At 40.1% G+C, this 22,377-nt stretch overlaps 1 protein-coding gene across 1 annotated transcript in view; it reads left to right on the top strand.

Moving 5' to 3' along the window:
• Positions 1 to 203: 203 nt before the first annotated feature.
• Pgap1 (post-GPI attachment to proteins 1) overlaps positions 204 to 22,377 on the top strand; it is an 81,376-nt gene continuing 59,202 nt past the window's right edge. Inside the window, exons 1-4 of the mRNA XM_021198047.2 lie at positions 204 to 447; positions 7,075 to 7,228; positions 9,525 to 9,700; positions 15,645 to 15,816. Coding sequence (XP_021053706.1) covers positions 301 to 447; positions 7,075 to 7,228; positions 9,525 to 9,700; positions 15,645 to 15,816 — 649 coding nt within the window. The 5' untranslated portion in view covers positions 204 to 300. The remainder of the gene's footprint in view (positions 448 to 7,074; positions 7,229 to 9,524; positions 9,701 to 15,644; positions 15,817 to 22,377) is intronic.

The raw sequence follows: 22,377 nt of genomic DNA, 5'->3' as shown, positions 1-22,377 counted from the left end.
CCCCTCCCTTTTCTCTCCATGCCCTCCAGCCCAGCCCACCCCGCTTTCTCATTCCATCTTTTAGGCGCACAATCTCGCTCACGCTGCAAACGCCCACAGCTCCCTCCTCCGTGGGCGGTGCCGCGGGCCCGCTGTTCGCAGTCGCGCAGGCGCGCTGAGCGGCAGGCGAAGGGGAGGGGGTGCTGGCGGGCTCCGCGCAGGCGCGCGCTGCTCTGCTGGGCACGGCTTGGCACCGGCGTCTTTCCCTCGCTCTGTCTAGGCTGCGGAGCTTCTCTGGGTGTAGAGGCGCTCGGCTGCACCATGCTTCTCCACTCAGTCAACCTCTGGAACCTGGCGTTCTATGTCTTCATGGTGTTTCTGGCGACCTTGGGGCTGTGGGATGTCTTCTTCGGCTTCGAGGAGAACAAGTGCAGCATGAGCTACATGTTCGAGTACCCCGAGTACCAGGTACGGCCCTCCCTCACCTGCGCGCCCGCACCTCTCGGGCTTCTCTCGGGCTCAACTGGAACGCTCCGAGTCGGAGCCCTCCTGGCACTTGAAGTCTCCTGCTTCGTGCTGAGCAGGGCATCCTCGCCTCTGCGACCCCTCGTCCCCCACCCAGACTCCGGACCCCGACTTCTGACCGCCAGAGACCCAGCCCCGGCCCCTCTCCCCAATCCCTATACTTCCGGGGACCCTCCTTTGCTTGCAAGGAGATGATTTCTCTTCGCGCCCAGTGATGGGCACATCAGATTTCGCTTTTCTGGAAAGAAAGAGCGTCTTGCAGAGTTGCCAAAGCTGATTTAAAAAGAGGCTCTGAGGTTTTACCTCTGGATGAAGTGAAAGACTGACCTGATTAATAATTAAACTGAAAACTATCTAGTTTCCCTCCGGTGGAGAAATTTGCCGATCCACCTGTTCTGTAGGTTTTGAGTCCTCCGTGGGTGTGTGCGTACCTGTGTTTTCGCATGCCTCTGAACAGTCAGTGACCTGCATAATCTATTACGATATCTGTTATAATCGGTTGCATGTAGATTCTGGTGTTATTTTGTCTTCTCACTGCGTTTAACAGGATCTGCCTCCTCTTTCACCGTCCCCCTCCTCTGTTCTAATTTGAATGCTTTCATTAATTGCTTCATTTGTTCCGCGTAGTAGAATCTAGAATTTCATTCATGACCAGCAGTAGAAAGAGATGATAACAAATTACACAGCTGTCAGGAGAAATTTCCCTTTGGTGATATTTTTCTTGAGATTTCTAAATGAATCTTAATTTTGGAATATCTATTATAATAACTCCTATAAAATATACATAATACGTTTTGATAAAGTGCATTCTTAGTATACTTTTAGGATCATAGCAGATTTTTTTTCTGTCGATGAAGAATGAAAATCAGGATTGCATCTGTGTTATAGAGGGAGCCTGTTTGATGCCCTCTTATTTACATTTAAAAACTGAAGTTTAGATTGCTGAGGAGCAAGCATCCTTTCCCATGGCTATTTTCTAATAGATGAGTTCCTGCCTTGATTTTGCATCAGTGGTTGAGGGAAAGTGAACACTGCATTTCAGATGCTCTTGGAGATTTTTAACAAGTTAGTGTTAATTCCTAAGCTAATAAACTGATGTGATGTGGGTTTATGTGCATTAGAATCTTAATAGTTAAAAATATGAACTTTAGGGTTTTTTTAAAAACTGAAAATAGAGTTCATTTTAATTCTCTTTCATTGCCTATGGTTTAATAATTTGAGAACTTGATAATATTGAAGCAGGTCGCTTTAGTGAAGTACTGTATTAAATGGTTACAATAAAATCATTTTGGAACAATAGTTTGCATTTATTTTTAGATTTCCCACAATTATTTGATCTATTTTAATATTTGCAGTAGTAGAAGTTGCCTTCGTGTTCAGAACAAAGCATATGGATCTCACAGATGTGCCTTGTGCCTCATGAAATTGACTAGAAAGAGAAAATTAGTGTCATTGAGACAAAAGAGCTATTGGGCTTTTTTTGTCGGTATGTAGTTATTTTGGTACAAATTGCTGTTTTGGAGTTTGACACTTAATAAATTGTGTGTACAGTAATAATCATAGTGGTGGAAGTTTTAGTACACATTTTTAGCAGACTTTGAATGAATTGTGTTATTTTACCAACAGAATTAAGGCCTGCCTATAGAAATGAGCCCTTTTGAATAAATATTGAGATTTTAAAGAGCCAAATGGCTTTCCTAGGAGTAAAGCTGTTCTAAAGATAGCTTCTCTGCTGCCTTCTAGATAAGCATTTCTGAAGCTTTCTAATTGTTTGCAGGTTGGTGTCCAGGTGGCATGGCCTCCTCTCCTATCTCATCCTTCTTGAGGCCTTTTTCTTTTTCCCTTTTAAAAGTTGCTTATTTGGGAATGCCAGGGCCAGGAAGAAGCAGGGAGTGAATGGGTTGGTGAGCAGGAGGAGGGGAGAGGGGATGGGGGTTTTGGAGGGGAAACCAGGAAAGGGGATATAACATTTGTAATGTAAATAAAGAAACTATCTAATTTTTTAAAAAGTTGCTTATTTGTGCCTTTTTTAACTAGTCAGCAAAGAATGAACATCTTTTTTTTTTTTTAAAGATTTATTTATTTATTACATGTAAGTACACTGTAGCTGTCTTCAGACTCTCCAGAAGAGGGCGCCAGATCTTGTTATGGATGGTTGTGAGCCACCATGTGGTTGCTGGGATTTGAACTCAGGACCTTTGGAAGAACAGTCGGGTGCTCTTANCTGNTGAGCCATCTCACCAGCCCCCTCCTTTTTTTTTTTTTTTTTTAAGTGACAGGAATTTGAAGCTCTTTGCAAAAATGAAATTTTGAATTTAAAATGGCTTATTATCTCTATTCATCCTTTGCCTGTAGTTTCCTGGATGCACGTATGTGGAGTTAACTCTATTTGATGGGTTAGCTCTTCAGTCTACCACATCATTTACAGCTTCTTGCTCTATGATGCCAGTAGGGCCAAATGGTTGTTCATCTGCACATAATTTAGCAGAAACACCTGAGTTGTTTTCTCTCATGCGCTCATTTGGGTCTGTTCATGTGTGTGACCTAATGCTTGCTCTCTGAAAGATGTTGATGCTGCGAATATAAATCATACTTTATCATAAAGCATGTTGATGTTTATTTAGACAGTCACTTATTGAATGACTAGGTCTATTTGGCATGAGAGGGTATTAGTGATTAAAAAGCCCCTAGGCCTTTAATGTATATATTTTAACAAGAAGAGAGACAAAGATATAAAAATCAGTTATAATGTAGCAAGAGACTGTGTACAAGGCTCTTCTGAGAAGAAAGAATAGACATGTTTGTACTGGCTCAGAGGTAAAGAGCACTTGGTGCTCTTGCATGGAGCCTGGGTTCAGTTTCCAGCACCCACCTGGTGGTTTACAACCACTCTTAACTCCAGTTCCAACCAGACACCCTCTTCCGGCTCCACAAGCAAAACACAAAAAATATAACATTTGAGATGCAAATGAATGGAATAATAATGATAAATATAATAATAATAAATATAATATAATAAATAATAATAATAAAAACCTAGCTGACATGAGGGGATCAGGAGAGCTGAGCGTGGACATGCAAGTCATGTGGCTGAAGGAGGGAAGGTGCTGGGGCATACTGTCTGATCAGCGTTTCTAACATATTACTATTGATAGGGAGGAAATAATCTATAACTGTATCTGCCTGTGTACATCCAAATTATACTTGGCAGGACATATAAGCTGGTTAACATCCATTGTCATCTGGATGGGGAACTGACCAGCTCCGGACCATGGTAAGAGACCTTCTTTTCAATGCCTGTCCTTCTGAAGTTGAAAAAATTTAAATACATTAAACACAAAATTTAAAACATGGCATCTGTAAATTATAAGAGTGAGGTAGATTTTGGAATCAAATTTTAAAAGCTACCCTCTCTAAAGTCTTTATTATTTATGTATACAGTATGGAAATACGTGAGGATGTATTTAGCTAGATGGTTTGGTAGCAGCATGAACTGGATTGTAGCAGAGGATTTATGGTGAGAAGAAAGGTCTGTCTGAAAGGCTAAATTATGTCTAGGTGGTTTTTTCCTGTTTAACCAAGCAGGAGTCCTTAGTCCTTAGCCTCAGTCAAAGGCTGAGAGCTCCTACTAAGAACTTTAAAATGTCTGCATTTATTTTGATAATTTTTTTTCTTTTTGTTAAACCATGGATATCAAACTTTCATAGTTTTTATTTACAAGAGAAAGATATATATTATATATACATACATGTGCGTGCAAACACACACACACACAGAGACATCACAAAATAAAATCTTAGCTTTCTTAAGTCAGCTTTCTCTAGCAGTTGAGGGGTTGTTAGAACACTTGTCTTTTGGGAGAGGTGTACACTGACAATGAAAATGACCTCTTCTGAGGTGCAGGCAAGGCAGTACAGACTGCAGAGTTGCCTCATGGGAGTCCTATTTAATGCAGAGGTCACTTGTTGTCACTGAATGTCTTTTGTGGGAGAGAGTTTGCTTATTTTGAATTGTCCATATGAAGTAATTTGTGTTGGAGCCCTACAGCTATGCTCCTTCCTTTATGCATCGTTCGTCTTAGCATAGCATCCCTTCTGTGCGCCCACCAGTTGCCTCTCATGTTGTCTTTCTGAGACGTTCTAGATCTTGTGTTGTGCCTGGAGGTGTCATTTGCTACTTGCCTGCATTTCTTATCATTCTTGTTTCCTCTTCTCTTCTCCTTTCCCCTCCCCTCCTTGATTCTCCATCTCCCTTACCTTTCCCCCACCTGTATATTTTTAGAATATGTATATATTGTTAATTTTTATTTATTTATTTATTTGTTATTTATTTATTTTTTGGGGGGGTTTCGAGACAGGGTTTCTCTGTGTAGCCCTGGCTGTCCTGGAGCTCACTCTGTAGACCAGGCTGGCCTCGAACTCAGAAATTCACCTGCCTCTGCCTCCCAAGTGCTGGAATTAAAGGCATGCGCCACCACGCCCAGCTATTTTTTAAATGATATAAATATTTTACAATGAAATTGCCCATAAAATAGCATGTTATAAAATATGTCAAATATGTTGTTTTGCCTACTTTTTAATCTTCAGAGAAATGTGTGTGTGTTTGTGTGTATGTTTTGTTTTTGTTTTTGTTTTTCAAGACAGGGTTTCTCTGTGTGCTGGCATTGAACTCAGAGAGATCTACCTGCCTCTGCCTCCCGAGCACTGGGATTAAAGGCTTGTGCCGCCACCACCACCCAGTCTTTTTAGACACTTTTGATAATTTCTAGTTTTCTGGATTAATGTTCAACTTGGCTTAAACTTGTCTACTAAACTAAAAACTATGTGCACACCATTGCATCAAATTATGTTCTTATTTGTGAGCGGTTAAGGAATTACTTCTTTATTTTATAATCTTGCTTGAACCCCAATAAATAAACTGTCCGATCATTCTCACTTTTGTTTCCACATTGCATAATCATTATTGGGACTAATTTGACTTGAAATGCTAGCATGCTTATAAAGCAAATGGTAGAGTTGGGTAAGTAATAAGCATATTGTCCTGTAGATGCCTCTGTGATATACTTGGTCTGGATTATGGTAATATCTTCAAGGGAACATTCTAGAATCTACACAAATGATTAGAATTCTCCTTTGAGCAGTAAGTTTTTCCAGCAATATTAATAGCATTTACAGTTTTTGAAATTCATACAGTAAAATTTTTTCATCAAGTATATGCATGTTTTACATTTCTAGATTATTGATGTATTGATATCAGTTTCAGTTTTTGATTTAGTACAGTGGTTTGGTTTTAATGATTTCCGTTATAAAAAAAAAAAAAAGTAATGGAAACTTCAGGTATGGTGAAGTACTCCTGTAATTCCCAACGCTTGGGAGACTGGGGTAGGAAGATGGAGTGACACCAGCAGAGCCTGCATGGTGAGACCGCGCCTCAAAGAGGGAATGTAAAAGTTAACACTTTGCTACATCCTCAATAAATGCCTACCCTTTGGAAATGATGTGAAGACTTTGCATATATAGTACAACATTAGGATTTGCAAAGTAGCTTAAAGCTTGCTGACAATCCGTGTAGCTGGTCCGTGAATTGAAGCTGATGTTATTCAGTGGAATGTTTATGGTAAGAAGAGCGTGCATATTCCTGATCAAGACTTTGTTGTAAGGTTCAGATTATTTTGTTAAACCATCATAGTTAAAACATAGTCCAACAAACTTCCTGGGGCTCTGGAATGGCTTAGTAGATGAAGGGCTTGCCATGTAAGCATGAGATAGTCCCTGAGTTGATCCCCACACAGCGGTAAAGAGCTGGACATAGCAGTCTGTGCCAGTCACCCCAGTCCTGGGAAGCAGAGTCAGGTCAGGCAATCTAGCTGAATCTGAGGTTTCTAGGTTCAGGAAGAGATCCTGTCTCAAAATAAATAAGTCGGAGAATAATTGAGAATACCCAGTGTTGACGTATGGCTTCCACATCCACACACACATGCATATGTGTGCCTATGCACACATATGAACACATGCACACACACACATACACACACACACAAATGAACATGCATGTACACACACAAACCCCATCACTAACGTGCTTTGTTTAAAGTTGTAGCAGCTAGAGTATTTAGGTGGGCCTAAGTAAAAGAAGATACTTATAAAGTAGTTTAAAATGGCAAAAGCATTGATTTGATCATAGAAAGGTCTTATCCTTATTTTAAATTATAATTGATAACTGGTTCTAAATTAAATGCATTTTCAGTTAAGTTTATGTGAAACTTTCTGACATATACCAGTGACATATAGCCATTGTCAGGGATTATTATTTGTTAGAATTTCCACCATATGTGTTTTATGCTTTTATGAAGGTTATACTCTTCAAGATCCATATAATTTAAGAATAATCCCCTGCGTGAAAAACGATAAGTTGAACTTGTTTTGTGCATTGGGTATGGTTTATAGCATTCATAATATTTGTATACTGTACCATTTTAAAGTTCTGTAATTTATGTTTGCATTGAACCTGAGTTGTATAAATAAAAGTGATTAAAATGGACCTATTTATTTATTTATTTATTTTCTGTAGAAAATAGAACTCCCAAAGAAACTGACAAAGCGTTATCCAGCATATGAGTTATATCTTTACGGAGAAGGATCGTACGCTGAAGAACACAAACTTCTCCCTTTGACAGGAATTCCTGTTCTCTTTCTTCCTGGAAATGCTGGAAGCTATAAGCAAGGTAGGTAGTGGAAAAAAGAAGTTAAAGCTGTGACGTTCAGCTCCAGACTTGGAATCATGTGCACAGTGCCAGAATCAAGTGGTGTAAATGAAAAACTTACTCTGCCAGTAGGTACTGTATCAGACCTACTGTGCAGACTTCAGAATGGAATCTGAAGCATTCAGTGGGGAGATGAAAACCTTAAATTATGCTGAACAAGAGAAGAGATCAGTGTCTCTCCACGGGTAGAGACGTGGAGGGGTTACAGAACGGTGGGGAGGATGTCCGAGCTTCTGGCATAGCAGCCAGATACCCCGATCTGTAAGTAAGTTTGTTTACAAACAAAATCTGCTTCAGTTCTTATAAACATTGGAGGAATTGTTACATAACGAACCCAGACTAAATACACACACACATACACACACACACACACACACACACACACGCACACTGGGAAAGGCTACTGAATATTGAGAGGCATGTGACACATGATTTTTTGGGTAAGAAATTTATAATCTGATTTTTTTTGTTCTTAACATGTTTGAAATGATATACATTTACAGTTGTTACAAAGTGAACTACAGAGAACTCAAACTTCAGTGAAGAAGTAGAAGATTGCCAGCATCCTGGAACACCCCCTAAGTTAAAGCTTTCTACTCTCTCTCTCTCTCTCTCTCTCTCTCTCTCTCTCTCTCTCTCTCTCTCTCTCTCTTTTCTACAATGCTAACTTTAAGGTGGCAACTTTTGTAACTTTCTTTGTAGTCTTAATACCTAAGTGTGCATCCCTGGGATACTTTATTTCTCTGGGGATGATGTATGATGGTTATAATGTATAACCATCAAGTATGTATTCTTTGTGCTTGGTTTCTCCCAGTCTATTTTGTCTGTAAGAGTATGTATGAACAGTAAACTGTCCATTTATTTAATACTATATTGTTCTTTTATATAATTTTTATAGAAGATAATTTGTATAATTTTGTAGTATTTTTGTATTGGCAGTTACAGTGTCCTTCTACATACATCTTAGAGCATATAAATTTCTGTACTTGTAGATTTATTCTAGTAATATTAACTCCCCATCACAGGTTTTACATATCTTCTTATCTTTACTTATTACACTGATTATATTCTTAGACTTGGCATATGATACTTTCCTTTATACTACCTGTTTGACAACACTGAAATTGTGAAATTACAATTTTCACAAATCTAATAAATACAGTTTACTTTTTGAAAAGGACCAGTATGGCTCTGCTTTGAAGAGAATCTGCTATTACAGGGCAAGAGTGGAAGCAGGAAAGATGCTTAAACATCGTGTGTCATCAGAGAAAGGCAAATCAAAATGCGATACCACTCCCTACAATAATACCATAATGGCTATGATAAAAAAGACAGATAGTAGCAAGTGCTACACAGATGTGGAAAACTGGAATCCTCACACATTGCTGATGGGATGTAAAGAGATGAATTAGTGATGCAAATGCTACAACACGGATGGACCTTGCCAACATCATAAAAAGTGAAAGAAGCCAGTCACACGAAGACACATTATGGGATGATATCATTTATCTGAAAATAGACAGATTCATGGAGACAGAGAATAAGCTGGTGCATATTAGGGACTAGGAGGAATAGCAGGAGTGGAGAGTGACTACTCATATGGTTGAAATACTCAATTTCAGAGGAGGTTGTACAGTACTCACTAGAGGTGATGAATGCATTAAAATCCATGGAATTACAAATTTTGCACAGGGTGACTTGGGTAGTATGTGAATTATATCTGTTCTTTTAATTGTGTGTTTGTGTGTGTGTGTATGTGTATAGGTGTAGTGAGCAAGTTAGAACGTTAGGGATGGTACATATAGACATGTATGGGTAGAAGCTAGAGATCACCATTGAGGTTTTTTTTTTTTTTAATCATTCTCCACCTTTTCCTTTCTTCTTTCCTTCATCTGTCTGTCTTATTTATTTATTTTTTAATGATCTCACTGAACCTGTAGCTCTCAGATTTACCTAGAAATCTGTCCAGCAAGCCTCTAGGATCCTTCTGTCTTTGTCTCCTCAGTGCTGGTAGTATAGGCTTGGCTTTTTACATGGATTCTGGGATCTGAGCTCAGGGTCTTCATAGTTTGAACAGCAAACACTGTACCAACTGAGCTATAGCCTCAGGTTCTTATTTGGTACTTGATGATGTGCATCACACTGAAATAAGTTGCCTATATTAATGATGGGTTTATTTATTAGAAACATCGAGACGAAGTCGGATGCTTTTCTAGGATGTTTTGTATAGTGATCCCTCTTCTTTCTTACTCTGCAGTTCGTTCTATCGGCTCTATTGCACTTAGGAAAGCAGAAGACATCGACTTCAAGTACCATTTTGACTTCTTCAGTGTCAACTTCAATGAAGAACTGGTGGCATTGTATGGTGGAAGCCTTCAGAAGCAGACCAAGTTTGTACACGAGTGCATTAAAGTGATTCTCAAACTCTACAAGGTGGGAGATAAAATGTGCAAGTCAGTAGTGTCAGTGGCTTTGTTTTCTTAGGGACACATTTGGTTGGGAATAGTACATTTGTTTGTGTTGGAGTTGAAACAGAATACAAAAATGGCAGTACTTTTTAAAACAAATAATGTAATATCTTCAATTCAATGCTAGTATAAAGATCTAGGTTGAACTGAAACTTCCAGTTCATTGAGAGATCCTGTCTCAAAAGATAAGGTGGAGGGCCAGTGAGAGGACTCAGTGGGTAAAGGCACCTGCTGCCCAGTGTGATGGCCTGACTTCAGTCCCTGCCCGTCTTCCCAACCTGCCCCCCCATACTCGTGTGTGCACACATGCCAAATAAAGCAAAAACTAGAGTGACTAACGGGCTATCTGTTGAATAGATTATAGGCAAGGCATTTCATTGTAGAAAAATGTGGGCATTTTAAAGATTTTGGGTTTCATCCTCTGACCCTGCCCCCCAAAGAAAGAAATTCCCTAATGATAAGGGGTCAGTCAGTTTATGTGGGGCAAGTGGGCTTTGCCACCAGACAGAACTGTTAAGGTTGAAGTAGGTTCAGGGTAGGTGTCGAACCGGCTCCCTGCCAAGCGCCACGTGTCCTGGAACACTTAACCATGACACCCCACTGAGAGGACCCTGACAACTGTTCATAAAAACCTGGAGTTCTCCATGCTAATGAGGTATCTAGGTAGGCCCAAGGGTTTAGCCAGTGAGCTTCCCTTCTTGGGCACTCCTTCCCACAAAAGGTATTTAATCCCTGGCTCACCCAGAGTAAGATATATGCAGTGACATCTGCCATAAAATAAAGCAGTTTGGACAAGCAAAGGACCGTCTCCTTCATCAAGGATTTCTGTGCGGGGAGGCCTTTGTAGTAAAGAGCTGTGTGCGCCTAGATCTCCCGAAGAAGGCCTTCTTTCCTTCAGCCCTTCTGTACTCAGCCCTCAGTTGGAACTGAACCGGATTCAGTCTCGGGTGAAGCTCAGCTGTCCCCTTCCTGCCAGGCACATTGGGAAAGCATGGCCCCATGGCCCCGTTCTCAACTCCTGGTGGTCCCCAGCAGCATCTGTGTACACAGGAGATTGGAAACCACAACATCAACCCCTGATCTCACTGTTTCTCTCCTAGAAGAACACAGGCTTGGACCCCTAAACACAGACTGTGTTCTGCCTCTCCTGAGCAGCTTGCTGGTGGGTAGACACACAGTCCAACAAATTTATAAAAATCCAGAAACCCAAAACAAACAAACACCCCTCGAATCATTTGTATGCATCTAATCCTCCCACATTCACAAAGCAAAATCCAATAGAACCAAGAAAGGGAGTTAGCATTATTAGCACAAATAGCATTAGTGATTTCAGCCCTTTTCTTCTAATTACCGATAAGAAAATCAGTAAACTATGGATTTGAACACCATTCACCAGGTTCTTCTATATAATGTTTATTGATAACTTTAAAACACTTTACTCAATAGCTATAGAATTGATCTTTTTCAATACACAATAAACATTTACTAAGCTGTGTTCAGTGCTAGGCCATATGCTGGGTTGTGGATATTAATAATCTTCAAAATACTAAAACAATGTAATTTATTTCCTGAAAATAGCAAAGGTAAATTAAAAGTAAAAAAAAATTTTTAAACTGTTACTTCTAGATTATCCACAGTTTTTTAAAAAATGAAATTTGAAGATACTTTGAGCTGAATTAAAATGAAGATGCATATCAGAATTTATATTTTATACATGTACAAAATTTTCAACTAATAAAAAGGAATTTAGAGGATTAAATAATGGTTAACAGAAATACTGTTTTGAATACTTACATTAGAAAATAGTAGGCTTTCAAATCAGTGATGTAAGCTGACAGCCTTTATAAGCCAGGGAGAAAAGAAAGTTAATAAAGTTAAGCAAGAAAACAAGGTGAAAGTGGAAATTAAAGAAATAAAACAACAGAAAAGCTAACTTTTGCCAACAGTTGATACATTAAAAAAGATCAACAGCTTGTAAATTATTGCTAGACTGATCTGAAAGATGAGAACACAAAGTAACAATGTCAGGAACTAATGAGAATATATTTCTACATTTGGAGAGGGTGATAGAGGAATATCATGCACACTTTCATGCCTGTAAACTTAATAGCTCAATCATTTAAAGTTTTTGAAGAATAAATTATAAAGTTGACCTAAGAAACAGAAAATCTGGGTACCCTAGTATCAGAATTTCTTTTGAATTTGTAATTTAAAATTTACCACCAAGAAAAACCTTAAGGTTCAATGACTTTCGGTCATGTGAAATTCTAATTCACATTTAAGAACAAATGCTGATCTTAAAACAACAGCAGCAACAAAAATAATTTTCAAAAAAAACAGAGGAAGAAAAAGACTCAGTTTTCAGTCCAGCACAGATCTGACAGAAAAACTAGACAAGGACTTTTAAAGAATAAAGGAGGTAGAATTTTGTTTAAGAAAAAAGTAGAGAACAGAACAGTTCTAAAGGAAACTAAAGGGTTAATATTCCTCAGGATCATAAATATAAAATTCTCAACCAAATACCAGAGTACCAAACTCAGCAGTAAAAAAGTATAGTACATCATGATCAAATAGAATTATTGCAAGAAAACTAATCTGATTAAATATCTAAGTATGAGTTGGTACATAGACCATCATAGGTTCATCTCTACAGCTGAAAACCACTTGTCCCCACTAGCACCAGTCCATGGCTTAATGTATAGAAAAAGGAACAAAAATTCAATGTAGGAGGAATAGAATTTAATGATCTCTTCCTAAGTAATCAGAGTGTTTTGGGGAGAAAATTATCCTTTTTGCTGGGAGATTGCAGATTGAAATTCTGTATGAAAGAAAAACAAGAGTTAAGAAGGACTCCAGGTACTATGGACAGCTGAAGGGATTGAATTGCCTTTGATAGGACCAAGTAGAGGATACTTGGAGGCAGTAAAGTCTAGTTTAGACAGGTTGAGCTTAAGATTCGTAAGGTATTCCCAGTATAGCAACAAGAGTTGTGCTAGAGCTATAAAAAAAAAAAAATTCCAGGTGAGATTAGTTGGGAGTTAACACTAAATACATGTATTAAAAGCCAGGGTGGGGAGGGGGTGGAGGGAGGAGATGAGTGTGTCCATGTGTGTGGATCCATGTGTGTGTGTGTGTCTCTGTGTATGTGTAAAGAGAAAAGTCAAAGACCCGAGGCCCAGGCCATTCATTTAATAGCTGAAGGAAATGCAGGAGAACAGCACCAGAGACTAGTAGTGAAAGGGAGCACCTATGGCTAAGAACAAGAAGTAGGGGTGTAGAGGTTGGCCCTGACAGCAGTGAGCTTTCTCTGAGATCCAAGACCATCCCCAGGCTGGATGGCTTGCTAGTGGGATTATTCATAGGGTTCAGTTTATAACACGTGACTGTCACATGGTGAAAGGACACAAAGGCAATTGGACAGAAGGAGAAGCACACAGGATAAAGTCCACAAAAAGCAGGTGCAAGCTTCCAACAGTCTCACGGGGTGGGCCGACATTCGGCCTTCACTCTGCTCTTTCAGTAGTTTGTGCTGTGAGAAACATTGCCTATGGCAAGGAATGGCGGCCATTCATTTGAGGCTCTGTGTACCAAGTTTTCACTAGATGCTAATTCTGACACTTTCTACCTAACATATATAAGAATTCTATCCTGGAGGACAACAGATATTCATCATAAACCATACTATTTGCATTGTGGGCACTGTGAACTATCCAAAACAGTGGTTCTCAACCTTCATAACACTGTGACCCTTTAATACAGCTACTCATGTTTGGGTGACTTCAACCATAAAATTACATTCATAGTTTTGCTGCTGTTATGAATTGTAATATAAATATCTAATATGCAGGATATCTCATATGTAACCCCTGTGAAAAGGTTGTTCAGTCACCAAAGGAGTCACAACCCACAGACTGAAAACCCACGTAACTGGAGAAAGGTGCATATGAAGGATGGATGCTGGGGAAGCAAGCCCGGGTTTAGCGGAAACACCTAGGAGAACAGTGAACCCAAACTCTTTTCTTTGTGTGGTTTTGAGATGATCACAGCCTGCGGTTTTCTGGCTGGCCTAGAACTCACTCCATAGATCACTGGCTGGCCTAGAACTCACTCCATAGATCACTGGCTGGCCTAGAACTCACTCCATAGATCACTGGCTGGCCTAGAACTCCATAGATCACTGGCTGGCCTAGAACTCACTGCATAGANACTCCATAGATCACTGGCTGGCCTAGAACTCACTGCATAGATCACTGGCTGGCCTAGAACAGATATGCAACTTCGCTGCCTTCCCAGTGCTGGAATTGAAGGGTTGTAACACCACCCCTGATAAACAAAGATTATTATTGTTTTAAAATCTAATTTCATGTATATGGATATTTTGTCTGACTTGGATGTCTGTGCACTATGTGGGTGCCTGGTACCTGTGGAGTCCAGAAGTGGTCATTGGATCTAGTGGTCTGGACTAGAGTGGCACACTGTTGTCTTCATCTGCCATGCAGGTGGTGGTAGTTAAACCCCAGTCCTGTAGAAGTGTCAGGTGAGATTAACTTCTGAGCCATCTCTCCAGCCACAACAAAGACTCTCTTTAAGCAGTGCTTATTTAAAGCATTTCATAACCAGTGAATCAATGTTCAATATGCTATTTTATTATTTAAACTAAAATGCACTGTAGAGAAATAATTTGAAGTAAGAGATACCATATGATAGTACATTGCAACAACAGCTATAATTGTCTCATCCTTTAAAAGTATTTTCAGTGCCAAATATTCTGATTTCTTATATATTATAAAATTTAATATTCTTATTTATTTATTTACATCTCAAGTACTGCCTCCCTTCCAGGTGCCCCCTCCACCAACTGAGATCATTTTCCCATCCTTCCTTCCCTTCTCCTCTGGGTATCCCCCAACCATGGTGCATCAAGTCTCTGCCAGATTATGTGCATCTTCTACTGAGGCCAGAAAAGGCAGTCCTGTTGGGTAACAGATACAGTCAGGCTACAGTTTTAGGGAGAGCCTCTGTTCCAGTTTTTGGGGGACCCACATGGAGACTGAGCTGTACATCTCCTACATATGTGCCCAGGGCCTTATTCCAGCCTGTGTACATTCTTTGGCTGGTGGCTCGTTCTCTGAGAGCTCCCAGAGGACCAGGTTAGTTGATTCTGTTGGTCCTCCTGTGGGGTTCCCATCCCCTTCAGGGGCCTTCAATCCTTCCTCCAAGTCTTCCCTAAGAGTCCCCAACCTCCATCCGGTGTTTGACTGTAAGTGTCTGCATCTGTTTTGGTCAGCTGCTGGATAGAGCCTCTCAGAGGAGAATAAGCTTAACAGTGTTGTAAGTAAGTAAGCATGTGCTGTTGCTTGAGTTTTTAATATTCTAATATTATTTAATATCTCATATCTCAGATTGTAAGCAACCTAACAAATGAATACAAACATGATTCACTAACTCAAGGATTCCAATTTTAGTTCGGAAAACTATAACCAAAATCTGTTTTTTATGGTAAGGCATAACATAAAAGAATATTAGCATATTATTTAGAACTGTATGAAGATGGATTTTTCTATCTTTTGAGGGGTGCTCCTATGGTTTATCCTTGCTATTATATTGCTCATCTGCAAACAGAAGTACTAAATATTTTTCTCAGGATACTAAGAATTTTTTTTTAAAGATTTATTTATTTATTATTTATTTATTATATGTAAGTACACTGTAGCTGTCTTCAGACACTACAGAAGAGGGCATCAGGTTCCATTATAGATGGTTGTGAGCCACCATGTGGTTGCTGGGATTTGAACGCAGGACCTTCGGAAGAGCAGTCGGCACTCTCAACCACTGAGTCATCTCACCAGCCCCGATACTAAGAATTTTATCATGGTGATTTTAGTTTATCTGTCTTTGTTTAAAAACAGGGTCAAGAATTTGCTCCTACAAGTGTGGCAATAATCGGTCACTCTATGGGTGGCCTTGTTGCCAGAGCATTGCTTACACTGAAAAATTTTAAGCAAGATCTGATCAATCTTCTTGTTACACAAGCTACTCCTCATGTGGCCCCTGTGATGCCATTAGATCGTTTCATTACAGGTAAGTGCTCTGACATTCAAACTGACCTTCACTGCTCAGGGTGAAGCAAGGAAGTCTCTGTAGCTATGTCTATTAGAGTTGTTGTTTTGTTTGTTTTTTTTGTCTTTGTTTTTATTTTGGCTTTGACAATTACTGGAGGATAACCCCTAATCGACTTTTCTAACTCCTGGCCTGTCTAACCCCCCCTCCCCCCGCCAGTGGTGTACCCCAGATACTCATGGCAGCTTCCTCCTCTCCTTTTGTTCTTCCTCCTTCTCTTTTCTCATCCCCAACCAGGTAATTCAAAACCCACCTACCTCTAATCCCTCTAGTAATTGCATGTAGCCAATTTTATTTAACAAATAATTTTAAGTCAAGGAACAAGGTTTGCACAGCAAAAGCTTGTAAAGAGAATTCAAGAACTCACTGTAGGCCTAGACCTTCTGGTACAGAATTTAGCATTATAATACTTAACAACAGACCAAACCTCAACAATTCCCCTTTTTTGTCTAAATAGAAAGGGTCTTTCTCTTATAATAATAAACAACAGGGACTGGAGAGATGGCTCAGAGATTGAGAGCACTGTCTGTTCTTCCAGAGGTCCTGAGTTCAATCCCCAGCAACCACATGGTGGCTCACAACCATCTGTAATGGGATCAGATGCCCTCTTCTGGTGTGTCTGAAGAGAGTGACGATGTACTTACATACTTAAAATAAAATAAAAAAATAAATCTTAAGAAATAATATCCTGGTGACTTCATAGTTCTGTATGCAAACCCATTTCTAACCTATTAAATATGCTTACAGACCTAGAACATCTTGTAAAACCCTAGCCAACTTAAGCCTCTAGTTCAACGATGACTTTCTAGTCTTTAACCCATCAGAGACCTGAGAAGGGATAAATATTACCTGAGCACACAGGAAGCACAGAATGCAGCTTCCAAAGATAAAGAGACGACAGGGACAGCTGATGCTTCGACAGTTCCCCCCCCACCCCCCATATTGCTGGAGCATCTATCTTTAAGCCTTCTGGCCCACACTATCTGACAGACCTTTGTGAAGCAGGGATTAGGGAGCAGTAATTGCTTGCCTTGTCTTAGCAGAGCTTGGCGATTGACTTCCCTACCCCTGTTTGTCCTTTCTGGACAGCATTCTGTCTGCAGATGAAGTCAGTGCATTTTCCGTGCCCAGTGGCTAGCTTGCCCCAGTTGAAGCAACTCCATGCGGAGGCCTTTTGATGCTCATCGTCTTTTTCCTAGTCGAATGGGGTGCTTCCAAGAGCTGACATGTCTCAATGTCAGAAAGGCCTTAAATTAATAAAAACAACTTTAAATCCATAGTCTTGTGAGTCTCTGAGGTTTTTGAAGACTTATCTATTCATAGCATACCTGAATCAACAAATGTTGTCTGTTTCCAGCTACCTGTTCTGTACAACCCAGGGTGTATATTTCTGTGATATCCAGAAAGAATCCAGACTAGAATTTAACATAACCATGAGTTTGATTGACTGACTGTGTTAACTTGCATTACTTAATTATCCTAAACAGTTTATAACAGCAGCTATTAAAAAGACTGGAACTAAACCTTGTATTTTTTTAAAGATTTATTTATTTATTTATTTAATTTATATGAGTACACTGTAGTTGTCTTCAGACAGACCAGAAAAGTGCACTGTATCCCATTACATATGCTTGTGAGCCACCATGTGGTTTCTGGGAATTGGACTCAAGACCTCTGGGAGAGCAAGCAGCTAGTGCTCTTAACTGCTTAGCCATCTCTCCAGCCCCAAACCTTGTATTTTTAAGTGAGTTGCATAGGCACAATGCCTGTCTAAGAGTTGAAACATACAGATATTATGTTGTAACAAAATTAAACTTAACTTTTATATTAATATACAAAGATTTATACCAATGAAACCCTTAAACCTATATCAATATATAAAAATTTGTACCAGTGTAACAAAATATAACTTTAGTTTTGTATCAAAATATAAAAATCTGCACCAATGTAAGAGTATGACTATACATTTGTTTTGTTTTGGTTTAAGAGTAGATAATCCATCCCTATTTGTCTTGCTTATAATATTACTATATCCCCTGTTTTTCCTTTCAACCCCCTGCCCCTTAGCTAAGGAGGGAGGGAGGGAGGGGGGAGAGGAGGAAAGGAAAGAGAGATTCCTGAGTCTAAGTTCCCTATTTTGTTTTTTTCTCTGTCCATGACCATCATTACTTGTAATCATTCCCTAAAATAACAACATACCTATAACTTATAAAGTGACCGAACCATTAACACAACTTAAGGGGATGCGACAGCCGTCCTCTTACAAGTGTTTATTGATGAATTGGGGTGAAGAATCCCTTTGGGGGGGAGGGCCCAAAAGAATATTGGAAAAATGGATTAGTTCAGTTTTCATGCTGAGAAAGTGCAGGCTTAAATGAACTGTGAAGCAGTTTAGCTGCAAATCAGCACCTCCAGTTCTCAATGTCGCTAATCTCTTTCGTGATTTCTTTCTATGATAAATCAGGGTTTATAGGCAATGCCCTTGGTTTTCTTCTTCCAGCCACTAAGCAGGGTGACATGTGCTTGATTTGTCCTAGGTGCTACAGCTTTAGCTCCGTTGTTCTTGGGACTGATTCTTGGCCTTTTAAGAATTACTTATTTGAAACTTAGCATGTCAGAATTGTACCATAATAAAATTAAGAAATGTTGCCGTTGAAGTTGTTTGAATCCTTTGTATTGCTTCTAGTAGTCATGAATGAGTATATGTTTAGGAAAAGAATAAAAATCTGAAAATTACATGTTAGCACACTTTCTATTACATTTTGCATAGTACATATGGATGAGCCATGTCATTGAGTTAAAAATGATTCCAAATACACTTAAAATTAATCTTTCAAGATTGAACCTCTTTCTTTTACTTTTCTTAGGTTTTTTTTTTTTTCTTAGAGTTTTGGTCATGTTCATTCTCCTCCCTCAACACTTCTCGGATCATTTCCCCACTCCCAACCTACCCACCATTTTGACTTTCATTTTTGTGAATCCTTCAAGACCAATTTATGCTGCCCAAATATTCTTGGATGTACGGCCTTGCATTGGCGAATGGTCAGTTTACCTGAGGCTACACTTTTAGAGAAAAATTATTTCTCCTCCCAGCAGCTAATAATTGCCAGTAGCTTAGTGGCCTGGGGTGGTGGTGTGTGCCTAAGTTTTCTCTCCTTGCTAGGATTTGGTCTGGCATGGGCTTGCACAGGTTTTGTAAGCTGCTGTTGATACCCACTGTAAGTTCCCAAGTGCAGCTGCCCTGCTGTGTCAAGCGTATGCTTCCTTTCAGCTATCGTCTTCCTCCAGTGATTACACTCTTTCTTCCCCTTCCTCTACAATGATCCCTGAGCCATGGGAAGCAGGGTGCAGTCTATATCTTCTCTGTAGGGCTGAAATTCTGTAATCCATTCTAATCATCTCCTTGGCCGGTTACTGATCCTGGGTTAATCACCATCTCTTGCAAACAGAAGCTTCTGAGGGTGAAGGATGAGAGGTGCATGGATCTGTAGGTATGATAGTAAGTCACCAAGAGTCAGTTTAACCCTGTGTTCATTTAGCAGCATAATGGTAGGTTTTCCCCTAGGGTCTATGATGTATCTAGCCATAGGTTTCCAGTTCAGTTATGGTGCAAGATACGTGTTCTTGTAGAGCAGGACTTAATTTTGACCAGAAAGTTATTGGTTACTCCCATGATGTTCCTACCACTGTTGCAGCAGGTGGGCGTGTCTTTCCAGGCCTGTCATTAGCTTTCGGGGTTCACAGCTGGGTAGGATTGATAATTTCTTTTCCCCTTTGGTAGGGTGCATGGCATCTCTTAGCACTATTAGAGATGGTCGCTAGGGGTGAAGCTTCCAGCTCGGTATCTGCGTGATTTCACCATCTTCTAGAACTCAGTCACGTGGCCTCTTCAGCAATGGGAGCTCACGGTCTACTAGACCCTTGTATTTGCTCGACAGATGGTGCACCCTTCAGCTGCTTCCTCATCCCTGAAGAATGTATTTCAACACCGCCAGGTTCTCATTGTTCTAAAGACCAGCAATGGTTCACCTCTAAAACTGCCAGTCTGAGTGATTCTTAAACTTAGGGTTCTTTTCCTGAGTTATAGGAAACCTACTTTCTTATTTCATTAAATCAGAATCAGAGTGAAAAAAGTATTTAAGTAGTCATGGGTTTTAAGCTTTTGATATGTGTGTGTGTGTGTGTGTGTGTGTGTGTGTGTGTGTGTGTGTGTGTGTATGAATATGAGATGGTGAAAAATATCCTGATTCCTGCTTGAGCTAAGGCTAGAAACCCCAGTGACCTTGAAGGAACGGTAGTTGTTTTACCTGTTCCCAGGGGAACCAGGCTCCTGGCATAAGGCTTCAGCCTTCCATAGATTTGTGGTCATCAGTCACATAAGGGCAAAGCCCCAAAGCCCACCACAGGGATGTGTCCTGTGGTCTCAAGTCAGATCCTTATTTTAATGAGGTACCTAAAGGCCTGGAGGACTTAGCCAATAAACTCCTTCCCAGACACTTCTCCCTGCAAAAGGTATTTAATCTCAGGCCCACCCTGACAAGCCGGTACTCATTCACTTTCCGCCATGACAGTAAATGCCTTAAAACCATGGACTGCCTCTTTTCACTGGGATCCGTTGTGGGGAGCCATAGAGGCCTTTGCCTTTAGAGCCACCATTTAATCTCCCGTAGAAGGTCTCTCTACACTCCTAGCCACGACTAAGCCAACCCAAGCCCAAGTCAGCTGCCTACCGACAAGCCAAGGACTTCCCCCCCATGGGACCAGCTGGAGCTCCCTCATTTCCCCCTCAGCCCCGGCTAGATCCAGCCCACGGGCCCCCACTCTATTCTCAGCTCTTATTCACCCAGTGGCGCCTGGGTGTAGCCTAAGAACCAGACTGCCCAGCCTTCTCACAGACTGTGCTCCATACCCCCAGTGCCATATATACATACATACATATATATATATGACTTTTAGAACAGATTCCCTGTTTATACTTGGTAGAAATACTACCTTTAAAAAAGGAAAGAGGTCCTGTACTGGGCCAGACCTCAGAGGGTCATCTCTGACCATAGCCTTCTCACAGGGTAAGAGGGATGCGTATCCTGAACAGCTTTTCTCCCGGTGGTTCATGCTCTTATGCTCAGGTCATGATTCAGGAAACTAAACTTTGATATTGCTCAGTTATTTTCTTTTTGGAGTGTGATCATGTAGCCCACTTACTAAACTAAACTTACTATAGCTGGAGCTGATCTTGAACTCCCGATCCTCCTGTCTCCCCACTGCTGGGTTTACATGTTTGTAGTTCCACGCCCGGCTCAGTTTTCTTACTCATATCCCCCAAGCTCTTTCCAGGGCCTGTGTGTGCCTCTTATATGTCTTTGTTCTAAAGCAAGTATGCACAAATCTAAATTGAACTATGGCCAGGGTGTGGCTCTGCAGTGGAGCTTGGACATTCATACAGGGTTCTTGAGATGGAGGATAAAATTAGATTGGGAGGAGAGAGGAGATAAAGCAATAGACCAGAGATCTGCTCTTCTGTGTTTTCATAATCTGGTGTGTAGCTTTGAAGTCTCTGAGAATCCTTAACTTTAACTCTGCTTACTAAGTTCTCTCAATCGTTTGTCAAGAAAAGAATAGAAAATACTTCATTTAGTAGTTTTGTACCTGTTTTTTACTTTAATATTTTTTAGCCCCATTGATAATTGTCAAAGGCTCTTGATGTGTCAGATCATGGTATACTTGCTAATGCCTCAAGTGTCTAGTCCTGAGATCTTGAGAACTTTGTATAGCAAATGTTTAAAGCCATGCATGGGGTCTGATGGAGGAACACAAAGCATTAAGTTTTGATGCTGAGAAGAAAGGAGATCTCCTTTGTTCTGGTCTCAGTTTAGTAATCAACATTAAGTTTTTCTTACTTTTCATACATGAAGTGAAAGATTGCCTGGAAACTCACCACTTTAAATTTACTGCTAAATTTAATGGGTAAAATCCTAAGCATGAGCTTTTCTTCAGAAATGTAATCCTAAAATTATTATGGTACAGCCCTGGTCGTTGTAGGAACTTAAATAATAACGTGTGGTAATGGTTATCCAAAGCAGAGTGGCTAAGCCTTCAAAAACTGGAACGCTTCTGTGACAGGGGGAAGTGTATGTCCCTTTTTTGAAGACCATTTTATTGAGGGTGCTTTATATACAAAAATGCATGCATTTAATATATACAGTGTGATGGGACTGAACGTAAAATATACCACGAAACTAAGACACTAATGTCTACAACTCCTTAGCCAAGTCTCTGTGGTCTTTGGAAGAAGTTGAGGATTTCTTTGCCATGGTTTGTGGAGCATCATTCTTGTTTGGTACAGAGCTCTGTTTGCGTGTGAACTAAATGAAAGGTACAATTTGGCCCTTTTCTCTACTGACGCCTTTAGTAAGTCTCAGTATTTGTACTGTGATTGCAAACATGAGGGTATATGCAAATTTCTCAAAACAGGGAAATGGGAATAGCGTTATTTGTAGACCAAATAGCTTAAGCAAAAATGCA

The sequence above is a fragment of the Mus pahari genome, chromosome 5, assembly GCF_900095145.1.
Source record: "Mus pahari chromosome 5, PAHARI_EIJ_v1.1, whole genome shotgun sequence".
Classification (NCBI taxonomy): Eukaryota; Metazoa; Chordata; class Mammalia; order Rodentia; family Muridae; genus Mus; species Mus pahari.
This window is presented reverse-complemented; position numbering and strand designations above follow the sequence as displayed.